Source organism: Drosophila innubila (assembly GCF_004354385.1).
Source record: "Drosophila innubila isolate TH190305 chromosome 3L unlocalized genomic scaffold, UK_Dinn_1.0 0_D_3L, whole genome shotgun sequence".
NCBI lineage: Eukaryota > Metazoa > Arthropoda > Insecta > Diptera > Drosophilidae > Drosophila > Drosophila innubila.
Genome location: NW_022995376.1, coordinates 6,080,673 through 6,099,552, shown reverse-complemented (window position 1 = coordinate 6,099,552; position 18,880 = coordinate 6,080,673). Strand labels below are relative to the sequence as shown.

The following is an 18,880-nucleotide window of genomic DNA, read 5'->3' as shown; positions in this document are numbered from 1 at the left end:
GAATGACTTATCTACAAGCAAAAATATTATTTGACTAACTGATTATTATACCCGCTACTCATAGATTATAAGGGTATATTGTATTCGTTGTAAAGTATAGAACAGCGAGAATGTATTGATAGCAATTTCATTGATGCCTCCAGTTACTTTTGTGTTTATTAACCGATCCTTATGAGATATTATTAATTGACATGACTAAAAACTAAATACCAAGCATTTTTAATTAGTTAAACTAAGTGAAGGAATAAATATCTTAATTTCGAGCTACCCGTTGGCTCTGTGAGTAACACACAAAACTGGCCTGTGGCCGGCATGGAAAATTCCCAGTTGATAAGACAAAAATTCCATTCAGAGAAAAACTAAGTATCTTAATAGAGCCAAAGTATCTGTAGGCATTTGCCGGCGCTTCATTTACGAGCCTTTCTGGATTTCGCTAATGAGACGGGCGACAAGTTCGCAGCAGGATTTCTGTCGGTTCTTGGCCACGGCCATGACCTCATCGTGGTTGGCCTCCTCGTCCTTCTGGTCGCTGTATTCGGTGGAGCACTTGTTGGTGATCAAACTGAACGCGAACACCTTCATGTCGCAGTGGCGGGCTGTGATCACCTCGTGGACTGTGGACATGCCCACCGCATCCACCCCCATCATGCGGAGCGCCCTCAGCTCGGCGATTGTCTCGTATGTTGGACCACCAAGGCAGGAATAGACGCCGACATGGATATTCGACTCGATGCCCATCGCCTTGCCAATCTCTAGCGCCTTGTTGATCAGATCCCTGTTGTAGGAGTTGACCAGGGCGGGGAAACGAGGTCCAAAGCGAGGATCGTTGGGACCCTGGAGTGGTGAGTTGCCGGCAAAGCCCAGCATGTTGACATGATCATGCATCAGCATAATGTCGCCCACATTGAACTTGGGATTGATGCCACCAGCGGCGTTCGTGGCAAACAGATACTCCACGCCACAGAGCTTCATCACGCGCACCGGCATCGAGCACTTGGCCAAGGGATATCCCTCATAGAAGTGGAAGCGACCCTGCATCGCCATCACATTAGCTCCCTCCAGTGTGCCAACGACCAGTTTTCCTGCATGTCCCTCCACCGTGGACACTGGGAAGTTGGGAATCTTCTCGTACTCAAAAACCTTCGCATCCTGAATCATATCCGCGAGGGAACCAAGTCCAGAGCCGCAAATGATGCCAATTTTGGGACGGATGCCAGCTCCTTTCACAATGAAGTCGGCAATCTCCTGAATCACCTCATAAGGATACCTGTGAATGTCAAACGGAAATTAGATAAAGTTCGCAAATAAAAGAGCATAATGAATTTAAGGATAGGGAAATAACATATTTAAGGATAAGGAGTGTACATAATTATTAGAAATCAAAAAGACTTCGTCGATCTGTTCTCTACAGCGAGAAAAACATAACTGGAAGACAATTTGCAGACTTCTCTATCTTCTCGATAAAAAGGTACAAATGATTATTAGTTTGATGCATCAGAACAAAAGTATGATAAATATAGGGAGTATGGGAACGGTAACAATTACAAAAACAAAGAAACTATGTTCCTGAATGGAGGAGAGAGAGAGTTGTAACCACAATGAGACATTGGGAGAACATCGATAAATAAAAGATTGTCTACAAACTTGTCTTGATTCAATACGCGTAGAGCTCGCAGCTCTTCATTATCGTTGTCGCTAAAAATTGTTAGAAAACGAATTGAGAAATGTATGTATGTAAATATTTTTGGGTTAAAGAAATACTCAAAGTATTTGAAATAAAAAGTGTGCAAATAAATGTTCTTATTTACAGTTGCACCATTAGAGATGCAGTTGCATTATTATTATCTTATAACTATTTTTTCGGTTCTTTGTTTTGATAGACAAATGAATCCCACTAACTTCTCACTGTCGAATCACACGTGCTGTAAACATTAAATTCATAATAGCGCCTTATCAGCATTCTTAATGAGCTGATAATCTAATGTATAATCATTAAAAAGCGTTTGTAAAATTGCCAATAGACATGAAATTATAATACATAATTTGTTGCGATGTCAGACTGAATAACTTAATCTCCCGCAATCTTAAAAACCGGCCATAAAATGGGCAACATATTTTGTGAGGAAGCAGGAGAATTGGTAGACATATTTGTGATTCTAGCAGCAACTGTAAAATCACATAATTACAACAATAAATAATATATTTGGAAGATTAATTTAAAAAAATTATAATTGAATAAACACATTTTTTTAAATTTAGCAGCTAAAATAAGACATAAAATTTACATCAAGAAATTTAGTTTAAAAACGGTAGAAGTCAGAAGACTGAAAATTTTGCACAACATAGTTTAAGCGGTCTATAGAACGACTTGCTTGCATTGGGAAGAATTAGGAAGATCACAAGTGAAATGTGAAAAACTTACAGCAAACTTTGCGGCGTTGGCACCACAAGCTCGACATCCTTTTTGCCACCCCCCTTCTTATCGAGGCAGGCATTACCGGCCTTGTTGTTGGCCCCACCTTGGCTCGTACAACAATCTCGGGAGCACATCCTTGCGATAGGTGTTAGTTTGTAACTAACCAATGAGTAAATCGAACGAGTTAAATTCCCTGAGGCATTGAAAAATAAATTTAGAATTTAGATTCCAAGACCGAAATTTGTATGCCAAGAAAAAATACAATTATTTAAGTTAACTAAACACAGACAATCCACATTATGCATAAAGCAAAGCCTACTAACCATGTCAACTATGTCAAGGCCTGCTGAAGCGGCATATAAGTATATATATATCGATTTCGGTGTGGGTGTGCATAGTATAACAGCAAAGCAGTGTTGTAAAGCGAGCAATTTTAAAGACAATTTGGTTATTTACAGCACAAATTGATAATAGCAACAATTATTCGTAAAACAGCAATGTCAGAGTTTGGTTTACAAGCTGGAAAAGCAGCTATGCAAATTTTCAGCTAAGAAAGGGGATGCAAAAGGCATTGATAAGCGGGTGGCGCCAGGATAATAGTTATAGCCTTGATAAGCTCACGCCCAAGTCTATTAACAACCAGCGACTATCAATTATAATTGATTGTAGTTTAACTAGTTGTTGGCGTGCCCCTTTTTGCTTGCCACGCCCCCTGAACTTACGTGTTCGCCTCCTGTGCGGTGTATTCGGCGGGTTTATTGTCTCCATTGCTGTTGTTGTTGTTACTCGTGCTGTTGTTGTTGTTGTGTTTGCAATTGCTGGTGGTCACGTCACCTTTGGAACTATGGCGAGTCATTCTAACGTTGCACTTGTTGTTGTTGTTGTTATCGTTGATAAACAAAGTTATATAATCAAATGTATCTTGTATCTCGTGCACACGCGTTGATTTTAAATCTGTTGTCGGTTTGTTTATTTTACAAATCAAAATCAAATTCAATTTAATTTAAAGTGATCGCAAATTGAAATTCTGTGGCTTTTGTTATCTCGTTTCGTGATTCTCCTTTATTGTGATTACTCAATTCGCGTATTTCAATTCCTGATTTCTGATTTCTGAATCTGTTTTCGGTTCCTGTCACACTTGTTGCTTGCTCGAGCTCACTTTGATAATTGAGAAGCGTCGTCGTTGGCGCTCCAGCTTTTAAGTCGCAGCTCACGTCAAAGCTTCCGTCGACGTCGCCGGTGACGGTGACGTTGACGTCGCAGTCGCAGTCGCTGTCGCCGTCGCAGTCGATGTAACTGCTCGCGTTTATTGTTCAATATTTAATTTAGGATCCGTATAGTTGTTGTTGTTGTTGTTGCTCTTCTGGAAACGTCACAACTGCGTATACCGGAATCATTCTTTCAACTGACTCAATTGAGTGAAATTTAAGAAATTTCTAAATAAAAGTATGCAAATAAATAAGTTAATGAATATAGAAATGATAATAATAAACAATTCCTTGAAAATGATAAGTAATACCTGCCTAATAATCCTAATTAAAGCCATCATATATGGCACGTAATGGCAGTTTGTAAAAAGTATTTTACGATAAGATTACATTGCAATAGTTTAAAGTATTAATGCACTTGTTTCCATAGGATTTTACACTGAGTAAAGTTTGCTGAAAATACCTTTGATATGAGCTGTATATCGTCAATTAGTTCACAATCTAGTCACCATGTATGACTTATCTACAAGTAAAAATTTTATTTGCGTAATTTCTACTTATTTATAAACTATGTTTATATTTTTGTTAAATACATATTTAAATGAATGTTTTGTTGTTGTTGATTTCCCGCTTATCAAAAAGCAAAGCTTCAAAACAAGCTGACAAAATTGTCTGAATATTAAAATCATTCGATTTTTTGTTGATAAGGTCGCAGGCAGAGAAAGCGTCTGTTGTAATCGGAATTACAAGTTTAATCACCTAGTAACAACTTAAAGCTCAATCTATTTCCACGTGTACCTCCCATAAATATAAGTCAAGATGATACCCAAAATTGCCAGTATAAAGACAATTGATAGTAGCTGCAATTTCCTAGAAACTGGCGCTTATCAGTTCACAATTTGTAGGGGGTCTAACGTCAATGAGATTTCTTATTTTTATGGTCCCCCACGATGCGATTTGCATGTCAAGTAAACAACTTTATGAGCCTTTGTGTTGTTATTGTGTAATCCAATGTGCATCAAGACATTTTCCAATCATATTCAGAATTGATATACTTTTATTAATACTTCAGTTACGTCTGTGCTAATTAACAGCAGCTTGTTTCTTAAAATAGGAGCAAAAATACAATTACCATCAAAAAATTGTTTATCCTTTAAACCTATAGTTTTAATTCATTTAAAAATAATTATTTAAAAGATTTCCATTTTATTTGGAGCATAAATTCATCGAATTTTTAAAAAGTAAAACTAAGAAAAAAAAAATGATTTAAAATTCGAGCTACCTGTTTTGTTGGTTCAGTGAGAAAAACAAAAAACTGGCCTACGGCCGGCATGGAAAATTCCCAGATGATAAGACAAAAATTCCATTCAGAGAAAAAAAAAGTATCTTAAAAGATCCAAAGTATCTGTAGGTAAATGTCGGCATACATCTCTTGATAAATTTAGGCTCATGTTGCATCTGAAACGTGCAACAAACTCATTTAATGTGCTTGTTGTTGTTGTTTTTTTCTTTGCAGCTGGAAAATCGAAATCTGTTTACACGCGTCACACACATAGATACAGATACAGAGATAGAGATACACTTGGAGACAACAACAACAAAAAGAAGAACAGCAGCCACAGGCTCCGCCACAACTGATAAGGGAGCGTCGCAGCTGACGTCGCTGCTGGCAGCGTTGACTGACACTAAATGAAAAGTGAATTGTATTTCAGTTTTACGTATTATTTTATTATTTTTATATATTTTTGTTTGTTGAGTTTTCGAGTACTAATTAGCGAGACATACATTATTAATGAATTGTTATTGTTATTATTATTTTGAATGATTTGTAAATTTCAGTTTGTCTGATTTGCTTTATAATTTGACGATTACCTTTCGTTATAATCTATTTAAACTAGCCAAGTTAGCCAAGTGTCTTTAGACATCAACTAGAATATCTGATTTGTTGTCGGTAGTTGGAGTAATTAAATATTAAACAAAAGCCAAAATAAGATAAAAAAAAAAAATAGATCGGATTAAAAACATTACCTAAAATAGTTAATGTTTATTAATATTTATGTAAAATCGAAAAAGTTAATATAGAACAGACAGACGGACAGACAGAATTTTATATTACTCGATTCTGATTAAATGTTAAAAAAATACCTATATTAAATGTTTTAGCGCATAGTATGAAAAAAGCCATAACTCAAACACTTTTAATCACAACATTCATTCAAAGAAATATTTAATAAACACAGAAAATGTTTTTAGGCAAAAAGTGAGCCCAAAAATTTGAAATAAAGTAATCTTAGGTAAATTTCAACTGAACTCTCGACTCCACAGCACAGTTGCCTACAAAAGCGCAATTGGACTTAGTTATGCAAATGTTAGTACTCAAAAAAGATACGATAATATAAATGTTTTAAAAACTACAAGCCAAATAATAGTTAAAAAGTTAATCATCTAATGGGTAATATAATTTTCTTGTTTAAGGCATTTGCGGGATATTAAAATGGTTCAACGTATTCGTAAGTATTTCATATTCGGGCACAGAGATCGAGTGTTGGGAAACCAAGTACGTGGTCAGTTCCCAGTGGAGACACCCTCTCTCATATTATCGTAATCATTTCGATTGTTTTTTTTTTTTTTGTGGTTGTGGGACGGTTTTTCACAATGGAAAAAGGCACGAATGTGTTTTTAACATTTTCGTTTTGTTTAATAAGGCCGGGCGACTCTACTCTTTAAGAATTTCAAGTCAAACAGCCCAAAAATACATTTTATGATTTAATTTGATTTAAATTTTACGAACTTTAAACTGGTTTCTTTTTTTTTTTTGCTTAATTTCTTTGTTTTGTTTTTGTTTAAATGTGGTGTAAAAAACGCGTACAAACAATTACCCAAAAATAAAGTGTAACTTAAAAACATTTGTTCCAAAATAACAATATTCAAGTTAATTATGCGGCGTTTCATATTAACCCCTTTGTTACCAAAACGTTCCCAAATAACCGGAAGTTTCTGATAGGGAAGCGAGAGGCAACACGTGGGGCTTTTTCTGAAACGCACTCATTTTTGCTTTATTCGTTTCGTATCGATTAAATTACTTATGTAATGTTCGCAAAAGTCGAATATCCAACCAAAAGATGCCTTTATATGAACGAGTTTAAAGAAATTGGAAAAGTTCAAGTAAAACTTGAGTATGATATTTAGAGAAATTACGTTATGGAATTGTGAAAATAATATAAAGTAATAGCTAATCTTTCAATCTGATATTCGACTTGTAAGAACATGAACATTTTGGCATTTTTTGTATTTATTGGTATTTTTATCGTAAGTTTTAACGGTTGTTGTGGCACTGTTTAGAGGCGAGCTTTTCAAAAGCTATTTTAAGGACTTGCGACGAGACGAGTGACTAATGCACATGCGGTGAATATGCGCTGCCGATCGCTGGCAAGCTTTGGGGCACGTGTTGCACCCACTGTGGGCCGCGATCGGGGTCTTAAAAGTCAAATAGAGACGACAGTTTGAGTAAGAGAAATACTGAGATAGATAGAAAGAGAATTATAGAGAGAGTAATCGTATATATGTATTTTTTGTTAAGTATTATATGCTAATTGTTTTTTTTTAATCAAACAAAGGTCTAGTTGCTAAATTTTGGTTTTTCTTTCTTTAATTGATTAATCAAAGTCCATTTGGCTTTTGTGGCATAGGTACATCTAGGAGTAAACGGGTTTTCAAGTGATAAAAATATAAAGTTTTATTGCAACATAAAAGATTAAACAAAATAAAGGGAGTAAAAGACTAAACATCATATAACTACGATAAACGCAATACAATCACTAAATCGATACATATAATAACTAAATATTATTTTTACAAAAGAAATATTAACTAAATCAAATAGATAAAACAGTCACACATGGAAAACACATACGCACTCACATACAAACATATCGATAAGTTAACCGATCCCAACGATCTCCCAATCGATTTCAGCTGGTTACTTAAGTACTTAAATGACTTTGCAGGCATTGCATATATGCGATATATAATAATTTATGTTTGTGTGTATAGCAAATATGAATACTTTAGCAAATATTGAGGCTAGTTGCATACAATATCTTGGCAAATACAGTTACATACAGAGTATATCTATAGAGGCTAGATTGAATACATACATAGTCATATCGGATTATCGTAATATGCGCTAATCTTTAAATTGCACAATCAAATCAATTTCGAAATTAAGAAAGAGTCACATTGACAAATGCGCTCTTGCGATTAACTTAAATGATATTACCAATATATTAGATTTATTGTTATAATTATAATTAATTTTATAGATTGGTTTTATATATTTATGTTTATTTGAAGCTGCTTTTTGTGGCATGCTTCAAGTCTGTTCAGCGAATTCCTTAAGTGTGCTATTCATACATTTTCATTTTTTCATTCTCTTTGATTCAATTCATGTGTTTCTTTTTGGGTTTTGGTTTAAAGTTTTCCATTTCGTTTTCATTTCATAAAGTATTACTCTCTTTACTTTTTTTTCTTCTTCTATAAATTAATCATAAAAATCAGTCAGTCCAACGCGTTCTCTTGTTTAGTTTTAGCTTCTTGTTTCAGTGTGTGCAGGTGTGTGTGTGTGGTGTGTGTAGATCTGCTTAAGTGTTGCTGTGTGTAGATTTTAAATGTTGTGTTGGGTTTTGTTGGGATTTTAGTCAGATTTCTGGTAACTGCAACCACTGCTGTCTAACTATCGCTATTTTGACCAGCTTTTAATCCTTCTCCTGCTATTTTCTCCTCCTCTTTGCCTCCTTCTTCATCTTTTATATTTATTAGAATAATTCATAATTAAGTCTAGTTTCCATTAATTTCAATAAGTTAAAATGTAGTACGTATAATAATAGATGTGTGTGTTGTACAAATAAATTATGATTTCTGTTATGCTAGAGTTATTATTACTATATATAACTGTTAGACAACTGTTATATAATCGTGTATATATATATATATTTATTTATATATTTATGTATGTTGTGGCTTGCATAGAACTACTTAGGAGTGCTATTTTTTGTTTTTGTTATATGCATTGTATATGGTTTTGCTTTTTGGCTACTTTGTTGCTTAAGAACTAGAATTCAACTACTATTTCTTTTTGGCCGCCTTTTTCTCGGCCTTGCGTATGGCCTTCTCACGTTCACGGCGCTCTCGCTCCATGTCCTTGCGCTCCTTTTCGATGCTCGCCTTGAGGTCCTTCAAGCGTTTCTTCAACCGATGTTTGTCATCGCCACAAACGCCCAGAGTTTTGAAGTCCTTCGAGTCGAGTGTTAACAATGCACCGCCCTCCACATTGTGCTCCTTGAAGACGGGAATATAACGCTCCAATTCGATGCCCATCAGCCAGTGTCCCACCTGAAGAGTATAAAGTATGAAATCCTCTGCTAATGTTTAATTTCTGATGGGTATTTTACCTGCTCTTTGGTCCATTCGTGAACGGGGCCACCTTTGTAGTTGTAGCAGGCAGCGGCCGCTTTGCGATCCGAGAAACTTGAGCTGGAACCGGACAGATCCAGGGTTCGACTGGGCGAATATCCGGGTGATGAGCAGCCCGAGGACATGCTGGTGGGCGAGGGGGGGCCGGTGGCATGTGCCGATTGCGACAGCTGTTGTTGTTGCTGATGATGCTGCTGTTGCCAGGGCACTGTGCCGGGCGGGGAGAGCGATTGTGGAACAACTTGTTTAACTTTTAGTCGATTTACAGGGTATTTAATGTTAGTGGCAGTAGCAAGAGAGAGAGAGAGAGTGAGAAAAATTGAAAGAAAGAGCAGAATATTGAGTTAGTATTCATTTGAATGTTAAATCTTATGCACCATATGAACGTTGAGAAAGAGATGGAGAAAAGAGAGAGAGATGAGTTAAATGAATGGTTATAACAGTAAGTATAACAGTTATTTTTGAATGAACGCTCTGGATATCATAGAATGTTACACGCATTAACGTTCAATATAACAGTATAACAGTTAATTATAACAGATTGGTTTTGTTTCGTATTTTTGGTTAGTATAACAGTATGTAGAACAATTGATGTCTTTATGTACACATGAAATGATAGATATGTATCTACGGAGGGAGGAAAATAATATCAGGTTAGTCTGCTATCTGGAGCATCTACGACTTGTTTTTGGAACCGGCAGCAGGAATTGCTTATCAAGATCAGTTTCTTTTGGTTTTCTTTTTTGGAATAGTTCACCTTTTGGCTGTGCTTCATTGACCGCCTGGCGGATCTCGTTGATCAGCGTCTTGCAGTTGATTGCAGCGACGCTTTGGCTCTTGTTGATCTCCGTGTAATCGTCGCTCGAGTGGCGCGAGGAACCGTCGCCGAGACGCCTGCAAAATGTGCAAACGTATAACAGTTTTTTTTTTGTATAACAGTTCCGTATAACAGTTTTTTTTTTTTTTTTGTATAACAGTGTGCTTGTGTGTTAGACCCACCTCTCCCGATCGGACAGCGCCTGATTGAGCTGCTCTGTGAAACTGGAACCAGGCAACTTGCTGCCATTGGGGGCGACTCGACGTCGACTTGGATACATCCAATTCTCGGCCTGCTCATTCTCGGATAGCTTATCGTTGGAGCCCAATATGGAGTCATACGAGCTGTTGAGATCACGATTGCTGGCACTGCTGCTGGCGGGACCTGTGCCAAAGGTTGTCATGCTGCCCCGATGGAAATCATTCAATCCCGCGCCATTATCCGCCGGCGAACCCAACGAACTCTTGAACAAACTGGATGACGTCGACTGCAGTGGCAGTGGCAGCTGTTGTTGTTGTTGCTGCTGTTGTTGTTGCTGCTGTTGTTGCTGCTGCTTGCTGGGATCCTTGTGAACCTGAGCATAGAGCTGATTGATCTGTGCCTCACGTGCCGTCGACTGATTCGATGAGCTGGACGAGGCCGAAGACGTCGAGTTGAGCAGTATGGCAGTTGTGGTTCCAAGATGTCCATTCGAGGGTGGCAGAATGCCGCTGCCAATGATGGCATTCGAGGCAGGCGGATGATGTTGCAACAGATTGTTGACATTCGCCAGCAGATGCGAGTTGCCATTGGACAGACTGATGCTGTCGTGTCCACCTCCGCCAGACATGGGATTCAGTGGTGATTGTTCCAGTTCCACCTCCTCATCATCACTGTCATCCAGGGTGCAATCGGAGCTGCGACTGTTGCTTCTGCTGCGCTTACTCAGATTCAGATTCCCATTGGAGAGAAGTTCGCTGCTGCCATTGAGATTGCCATTGCCATTCCCGGTCCCATTGCCATTCCCATTCCCGTTCCCGGACACTGTCGCAGTCGCCGTCGAGGGCAGCTGGCGATTGGCTAGACCACCACGGGAGGCTTTGGTTTAGATTCAATTCGTTGCGAATTCGTTTGCATAATTGATTTCGATTTTGCATTGAAAGTGTGGGTTGTGCGTTGTGTGTGTGGATTGTGTGTGTGTAAAGTGGGCGTAATATATGCGTGTGTGTGTGTGTGAAGTGCGTGGCAATCACAAATCAAACAAACAAACGAACCAACGAACATTTATGTACACGAACACGCAGACAGAAGATGAACAAAGACACAGAGACAGAAAATCAAAGCGAACGAACGAACGAACGAACGGCAGCAACAAAGCGCACACAGCGAAATAGAATGAAAAGAAAAGAGGAAGAATGATACAAAAAAAATACATTTAGCACAATCACAAAGCGCATCAATACCACAAATTTAAAAAGAAATCTCAATAACAAATCGTTACAAAAAAATAAATTCAATATTTTGATGATGTGCGTGAAAAGCTGAAGATTTTACATTTTTCGAGTTTTCGAGTTTACTCACCCAGCTCGATCTTGGTCTTGTTCACAGAATTGTCGAGCAGCTCGTGCTGTGGCACCGCCGCATCCAGTTCATCCTTGACGGGAACCTTGCGCTCCACGGTGGCGGTTTTGACGCCATCGCCATCGGGTGAGAGATCTGAGATTTCCGTATCGGAAAGTTCCGTTTCCAGTTTGTGGAATAGCGGCTTTGGCGGCGTCTTGCGCATCATTTGTGGTGTCAACTTCAGTGTGGCACTGTCGTAGGGCAATCCCACGGGAAAACCGGCTTTGCGTTGCGTCTCCTGCAGCTCATGCTCCAGATGGATGACACGATCCTTGAGCTTCTTCACCAGCGCATTGTACTCGGTGTCCTTCTCCTGCAACAGCTGCGTATAGAACTCCTCACGATGGCACATGTCCTGCTCCCGCTGCTGGTATTCACGCACCAGCCTCTTGGCCTTGTTGTACTTCTTGTCCAGCGCCATGTACTGTGCCTGCGATTGTTGCAACATATTCTGCAGATTTGCCGCCTCCTTCTTTATGTTGCCCAGCTCCCGTTCGCTCTGCCGGAGACGCTCGCTGAGCAGCTCATTTTCATTGCCCGTCGTCTCGAGCTTCACCAGCTGCGAAGTGGCAAAAAAATATACACATTAATTATGGTTTTGAACAAATGGAAGAACTATGTGCTGAGATGATATGAGATGGCATAAATAAAAGTAAATAAATCAAAAATTACGAGAAACAAACCTTTCGTTTTAGATTTTGTATAATTTCATCCTTTACCAGGCAACCCATTTCGCTCTGTGGGAGGCACAGGAAAAAACCAATAATAAATCATAAATGAATGTATAAATAATAAATAAATTAAATAGTGAATACCCCTAATGCAAGTGCAGTCAGATCGTGTTGGAAAAACAAATCAAAATTGTAAGTAAACTGAGAATAAAAACTTGGCGAAATGTGCTCTACATATTAATTTAAATGTCTTTATCAAGACTTTAATTCAATTGTTTATAAATAATTTTTCATTCATTTTTTTTTGTATCTTTTAAGGACCAATTACCGCTTTATGCTGCGTTTCAATATCCGCGTTGGTTTCAACAAATTTTGAAATTCAGCAAAAGGAGAGAAAGAGAATACGATTTTAGCACAGCTGCAAATAGATTAAATCCCTGGATAAATCCCATTCATTGGGGGCACATACCTCCTGGAGAAGTCGCTTGAGCGACTCAACCTCCTGGGAGTGTGTGGCCTCGACCTCCATGGGATGTTCGACCTGTACAGGACTCGAGGGTCCCTCGCACACACTTGAATTGGCGGATACGGGCTGTGTAGAGTCCTCGGAGTAATCGAGCGTGCGACGCAGATACTCCTCTTGTTGACTGTGAATGCAAGATGAAGGATTAAGCAAAACGATTATTAAATTACCCATACAGTCCACTTACCGCTTAATACGCTCTTCTTTTTCGCGATCCGCCTGCAAACTCAGTCTTATGAGCTGTGCTACCTCTGAGTTTTCCGGATCACGTTCGCGTCCGATTTGGAATTTGACTAGACCGGAAGTATTGCGCAGCACTGAAGCTGCATAGGCTTGTGTAACACCCACTAAACTCTTGCCGTCCACCTCAATTATCTGATCGTTAACCTGCAAAGGGAATGTGAAAGATTTATAGATAACTTTTTGCGTATACCAGGGACTAATGGCGGAACCAATAGCGAAAGTTTTTTTTATTTTCTGCAGCTTATCAATAATAGTAATCAAAGGTTCGAACAACTTCAAACTACCATAACTTTGTCAAAACTGGACCGATTTTCAAGCGGAATGTAATTTTGATAATGGTTTGGCCTCTTAATTCATTCTGTATCCAAATTTTGTTCATTTAGAAAATTTAATTATTTTCGACCAAGATTCGATTTCGATGCCAAGGGTCCCCCCTTTGAAATTTTGAAAATTGAAAATTTTAAATCTCAAGTTTTCACTTTTAATCAACTCCTTATATCATAATTAGTATAAAAGAACACTTTAAATTTGATTCTGAAGCCTTTCATTTTTCTGTAAAAAATCATGTCAAAATTAAAAAAAAAATTGACTTGTAAAGTTGCTAGATCCAAACTCTGACCAACTTCACACTACCATAACTGAACCGATTTTCAAGCGGAATGTCACTTTGATCATGGTTTGACCTCTAAAATCATTCTGCATTCAAATTTTGTTGATTTAGAAAATTTTATTATTTTCGACCAAGATTCGATTTCGATGCCAAGGGTCCCCCCTTTGAAATTTTGAAAATTGAAAATTTTAAATCTCAAGTTTTCACTTTTAATCAACTCCTTATATCATAATTAGCATAAAAGAACACTTTAAATTTGATTCTGAAGCCTTTCATTTTTCTGTAAAAAATCATGTCAAAATTTAAAAAAAAATTGACTTGTAAAGTTGCTAGATCCAAAGTCTGACCAACTTCAAACTTCCATAACTTTGTTAAAACTGAGCCGATTATCAAGCGGAATGTCATTTTGGTAATGGTTTGGCCTCTTAATTCATCCTGCATTCAAATTTTGTTTAATTAGAAAATTTAATTATTTTCGACCAAGATTCGATTTCGATGCCAAGGGTCCCCCCTTTGAAATTTTGAAAATTGAAAATTTTAAATCTCAAGTTTTCACTTTAAATCAACTCCTTATATCATAATTAGTATAAAACAACACTTTTAATTTGATTCTGAGACCTTTCATTTTTCTGTAAAAAATCATGTAAAATTGAACAAAAATTTTGACTTGTAAAGTTGCTACATCTAAAATCTGACCAACTTCACACTACCATACCTTTGTCAAAACTGAACCGATTTTCAAGCGGAATGTCACTTTGATCATGGTTTGACCTCTAAAATCATTCTGCATTTAAATTTTGTTTATTTAGAAAAATTTATTATTTTCGACCATCATAGCCATGGTTCGAATTTGACGGTAAGCGCTTCTCTTTAGAAATTTTAAACCTTAAGTTTTCACTTTTTATAGATTCCTTATATATTGTTTAGTATAGAACAACACTTAAAATTGTTAAATGTTTTACCGAAATAGCAGTTTTGGGACCCGTATTTGTTTCCGTTTGATTCCCTGGTCTTACAGATTTATTATACACAATTTGATCAATTATACTCACTTGAATGCGTCCGTCACGCGCTGCGGCGCCGTTGTCCGTGATCGTCTTGACGAATATACCCAATTTCTCTAGACCCGCATCGGCGCCAACGCCCATGCCAATAATGCTGAGACCTAAACCCTCAGGACCTTTCATTAGTTCAACGGGAAAGACATGCATCTTCTCGACCCGCTTCTCCAGTTCATATTCCGCCGAAGCGGCAACCGGATCGACATCTTCATTGCGGCGATCGTAATCGGTCACTGAGAATGTGGAATAGACGTGGATGGGGCCAGAGCTGAAGCGTACCTTTGGATTCTTCCGTACGGTGATGGGCGGATAGGAGCAGTCGTCGTCATCAAAGTCTAGCAGACCTTTTAGAATTTTGAAATGGGCGAGCTTAGAGCAACGACTTAATAATAATGGTGGCAGCCACCTCCACCTCGTCCACCTACCTGGCACTTCCATCCAAAAATTGCCATCCTCAAAGTAATGGACACCGGCCTCAACGAGTACTTCCTTGCTGCGTACGGGCGGATATTCCGGTATATAATACTGATTATCGTCTAGCTCAGTAATTCCAGTGCTTAACACCGTTGAACTTGTCGCCTGCTCAACGTCCGCTAGAGAATATGTCGAATTGTGTTTGCTCGAGATGATGCTGTCATCGATGGTCGTCGTCTGATTGAATGTTGCATCCGATTGTATCGATTCCACCGAGACAATTGATTCATGCAACGATTCCCCTCCAGTCACATAGGTTTGATTCAAATCGGAATTCGATTGGGAATGGAAATGTTTAACTGCAGCTCCACCCTCCAAGGACTCGTAACCATTCTCAAGTTCAGCTCGATTGTTGTTTATTAGCAGGTTCTCTAGACTACGCTTTGGTGCCTCGAGTACATCACGTAACCACTCGGGTTCATCATCATCGTGTCGTGTTGTTGCTGTTGCAGTCGATGGTGTTGTTGTTGTTGTTGTGGTGGTTGTTGTCTCCGTCTCTGTGCTATCTGCCTTGACAAAGGTGGCATTCAACGAGGTTGCAGTTGCGGGTGGTGCATGTCCAATGCCCACAATGTCTACAGCTTCAACGTCATCCGAGTCAAAGTCTTCCTCAAGCTGTTGCCGTAGCTGTTGCTCCTCTTCTTGCTCCTCTTCCCTCTCTGGTTCCTCCTCCTCCTCCTGCTCGATGACCGCAGGGACAGCTGCAATTTGTATGTCAGCTGCCTGCTCCTGGAGATTCTTGATGCTGGTCGGCGATGTTGCAGTTGCAACAACGGCAGCAACAGCCACGCTCACATTCGGCGATGCGTTGAGTATCTGCTCAACCTCCTTGGCCTGCTCGTCCGACAGCAGCGACTGTTGCCTGTCAATTGATGATAACAAATGTCAAATATTAGCATTATTATATATTCCAACAGTCCAACATATTGAGCATATAAACATGAGCAAGTTGGTCACACTACGAACCTGATTTTGTTCTCCAAAATGCTACAGCACGAGACAACACAAACACATACAAAACGACAGACAGACACATGGCAAACGTTTACATTTTGTAGGACAGTGTACAGGCAATTACGATACAATACAATACAATTTAAAGGCATATAAAAATAAAAAAAGAGAAAGAATACAATCAAAAGTTAAATAAATATACATGCAAATTAAATATACATACTTATCAAGTACAATTATAATTAACTGCATTTCAATACATATAAAGCAACTTTAATTAAGTATACGCATTTAATATAAAATTAAATTGAAATATATTTGCTTACTTTAAACTACAACAAAGCAATTACTTAAATTAATTCTACTTAAAATGTGCGAGGGTAGAAAAGTCCAAGTTTGAGTTGCCTATTTTTTTTTTTTTTGCTTTTATTCTTTAATAATTTCTCGTATTTTTCTTTTAGATGCCCATTCGAAACGAAACCATATAATACTTCTATACATAAAGTTCTACTCCACATAAAGAATGAATATCAAGTACAAAGCTCTTGAGCTAGTTTTTAATGCCGATATTAAAAATATAGTAAAGAATTCTACATTTTATAACTACTTTTAAGGACACTGATAATAAATAAAATTCTACTCCACATAAAGAATTAATATCCAGTTCATAGTTTTTGAGCTATTTTTTAATGCTGATAAAAGAAATATTGTAAGGAATTCTACATTTTATAACAACTTTTAAGGACTCTGATAATAAATAAAGTGTTTAATAATCGCAATCGAATTTATTATAGCAAAGTTCAACTGTATAAAAAATAGATAATGAATAATAAATAACAATAATGTTAAAAAATCTGGAATTGCAGCTTAAGTGCTTTGTCACAGGCTCCATTAGATGCACTTTATGACTTTAAAATGCGCCACTTGCACCACTTTTGCCACTTGCAACCACCACCCAGAAAGCAGTTGCACCAACAAGTTGTGAACTTTATCGCATGCAGTTGGCATTAAATGAAATGGCAAATGTAATAAAATAAACGCATTCCCGTTCCCCCTCTCTTTCTCTGTTTCTCTATGTGGTATAAGAAATTAAAATGCATTTCCCATTTGGCAAGCGCCGCAAAGTATGCAATGCCAAATTAAACATGCACGCTTACACGAGCACGTCGCACCGCCGAGCGGGATGGGGTGGGGGAAAGGGGCGGAAAGGTGTGATGAAGGGGGCGGAGGGATAGCTGTGGCAGTGCGTTGTGAGTGAGTTAAATTATGGCGCATACGCCGAGTTGCACACGCAATGACACCTGATGTGGCAGCTGGCAACGAGATGTGGCACGTTGGGTGGCGCAGGAGAAGGGAGAAGGAGCAATGTAGACTTTAGTTGTTGGGTGCATTTAACGCTTAAGTGTTTCGTCACTCTCACTTGTGCGTGACGTCACGTGTGAGCAAGTCGAGCCTGTGAGTCTATATATATGTCTGTGTGTGTGTGTGTGTATTTTAACTCTTTTCTTCTCTCTCTCTGTTCAACTCGCTCCTCACCTCTGTCTGTGTTTGTTAATTACTGCCAACAATTGGCAACGCTGCTGCTAGCGTCGACTCTTCTTGCTAATCAGCTAAGACACACACACACACCCTACACTTCACACACACACACACACACACACCTACATGTTGCCTTTTGTAAGTGCTTGATTATGTTGTTGATAATGAGCAAAGCAGTCGTAGAAAACAAAACACGGAGAACTGCAATGTGACAGCTCGAAAATTTGCTGCTCCTCAAAACATTACATAAAATAGAGTATTATAAAGTCAGGCAAACTGTCAAACTGTCAATTGAAGCAACATTCTTTTATTTATTTTTATACTGTTGTCTTGTCGATTTTTTAAATTGTAAATAAATGAATAATTCTATACTCAATGTGGATCAGCACGTGCAAGGATTGTTATTTTGTTCTTATTGCTTTTACAGGGTATTTCTTAGTCGTATTTCTGCTTCTTTTCAACCCTGTGCTTGCCCTGCATTTAAATGAGTTTTACAGGCAACTTCAATTCTACAATTGCACTGTCAGTTGCCATTGGCCAACGTTAATTAGCATTTTGTGGACGCAACTGATTCCGAGTTCTGTTCTCTTGCACCTGTTGTTGTTGTGCTGTGTGTGTACATGTGTGTGTGTAGGAAAAAGCAATTCCAAAAAACAATTAAAATGTGAAAAATATTTGGTAAAACCACAGAAATTCGAAAAGTTTTGTAGTTTTGAAAGCCGCTTAGCAGTCAATAAAATGGAATTTAAAAACAAGTGAAAACAATGTAAGCGGATATACTAGACTGGCAAATACCTTAAGTTTCGGGAATCATAGTAAAATGTCTTTACAAAAGTTGAACTTATATAAATTTTAATTTGTAATAGCATTTTCAGATGGTTTTTATGTCTTGAAATCCATTCTTAGCTATTTTCTATAAATACAATATACAAGTAATTGTACTTGCAATGCAACTTTTCACAAAATTTCTTATTTCCAGAGGGAACACAATCTAAAAGCGACAATAACAATTGTATTTTTGGGGGAAAAGTTTGGAAATGCGCAAAATAGTTTAGAAACGCGAATGCGAGAGGTTAAAAGTCGTTGGAGGAAAACTCTAATCGGCTTATGTTTAACTGTAGTTTCTGTCACTCCCTAAACTGGGGGAGAATTCAAGGGGGAGTAGGAGGTGTAGATTGAGCTAGATTAAGAAATGCAGTAACTCCACATTAGCATAGTACGATAGTTTTCTAATTAAAATAAAAATAGCACGACAGCTTTTAATTGCATTGGAATGTGTGTCACACACAC

At 38.1% G+C, this 18,880-nt stretch overlaps 2 protein-coding genes across 5 annotated transcripts in view; both read right to left on the bottom strand.

The window, feature by feature from the left end:
- Positions 1 to 113: 113 nt before the first annotated feature.
- Positions 114 to 3,591, bottom strand: LOC117789277 (purine nucleoside phosphorylase-like). Of its 2 annotated transcripts, none has more exons than XM_034628397.1 (2): positions 3,139 to 3,591; positions 114 to 1,267 (listed from the first exon to the last, which is right to left on the bottom strand). In XM_034628397.1, exons 1-2 carry the CDS (start codon positions 3,270 to 3,272, stop codon positions 412 to 414), a joined length of 990 nt encoding a protein of 329 aa, XP_034484288.1. In that variant the 5' UTR covers positions 3,273 to 3,591; the 3' UTR covers positions 114 to 411. The 2 variants fall into 2 exon arrangements, with proteins under 2 accessions (XP_034484288.1, XP_034484289.1); XM_034628398.1 differs by lacking the exon at positions 3,139 to 3,591 and adding an exon at positions 2,423 to 2,624.
- A 4,362-nt stretch (positions 3,592 to 7,953) lies between these two features.
- The window catches only part of LOC117789273, a 59,615-nt gene continuing 48,688 nt past the window's right edge, over positions 7,954 to 18,880 (bottom strand). The window contains exons 5-15 of one of the 3 annotated variants that reach the window (XM_034628389.1): positions 16,064 to 16,084; positions 15,049 to 15,959; positions 14,615 to 14,967; positions 12,897 to 13,096; positions 12,656 to 12,833; positions 12,199 to 12,252; positions 11,474 to 12,074; positions 10,096 to 10,990; positions 9,854 to 9,990; positions 9,075 to 9,346; positions 7,954 to 9,015 (exon numbers count right to left, since the gene is read on the bottom strand). In XM_034628389.1, coding sequence (XP_034484280.1) covers positions 8,749 to 9,015; positions 9,075 to 9,346; positions 9,854 to 9,990; positions 10,096 to 10,990; positions 11,474 to 12,074; positions 12,199 to 12,252; positions 12,656 to 12,833; positions 12,897 to 13,096; positions 14,615 to 14,967; positions 15,049 to 15,959; positions 16,064 to 16,084 — 3,889 coding nt within the window. In that variant the 3' untranslated portion in view covers positions 7,954 to 8,748. The remainder of the gene's footprint in view (positions 9,016 to 9,074; positions 9,347 to 9,853; positions 9,991 to 10,095; positions 10,991 to 11,473; positions 12,075 to 12,198; positions 12,253 to 12,655; positions 12,834 to 12,896; positions 13,097 to 14,614; positions 14,968 to 15,048; positions 15,960 to 16,063; positions 16,085 to 18,880) is intronic. The other 2 variants (XM_034628390.1, XM_034628392.1) reach the window with 2 other exon arrangements.

Coding starts and splice junctions, on each gene's coding strand:
- LOC117789277 (XM_034628397.1), bottom strand. CDS start 3,272: ATGACTCGCCATAGTTCCAAAGGTGACGTGACCACCAGCAATTGCAAA. Junction 1,268..3,138: donor ACCGCACAGGAGGCGAACAC/GTAAGTTCAGGG, acceptor TGACATTCACAG/GTATCCTTATGAGGTGATTC.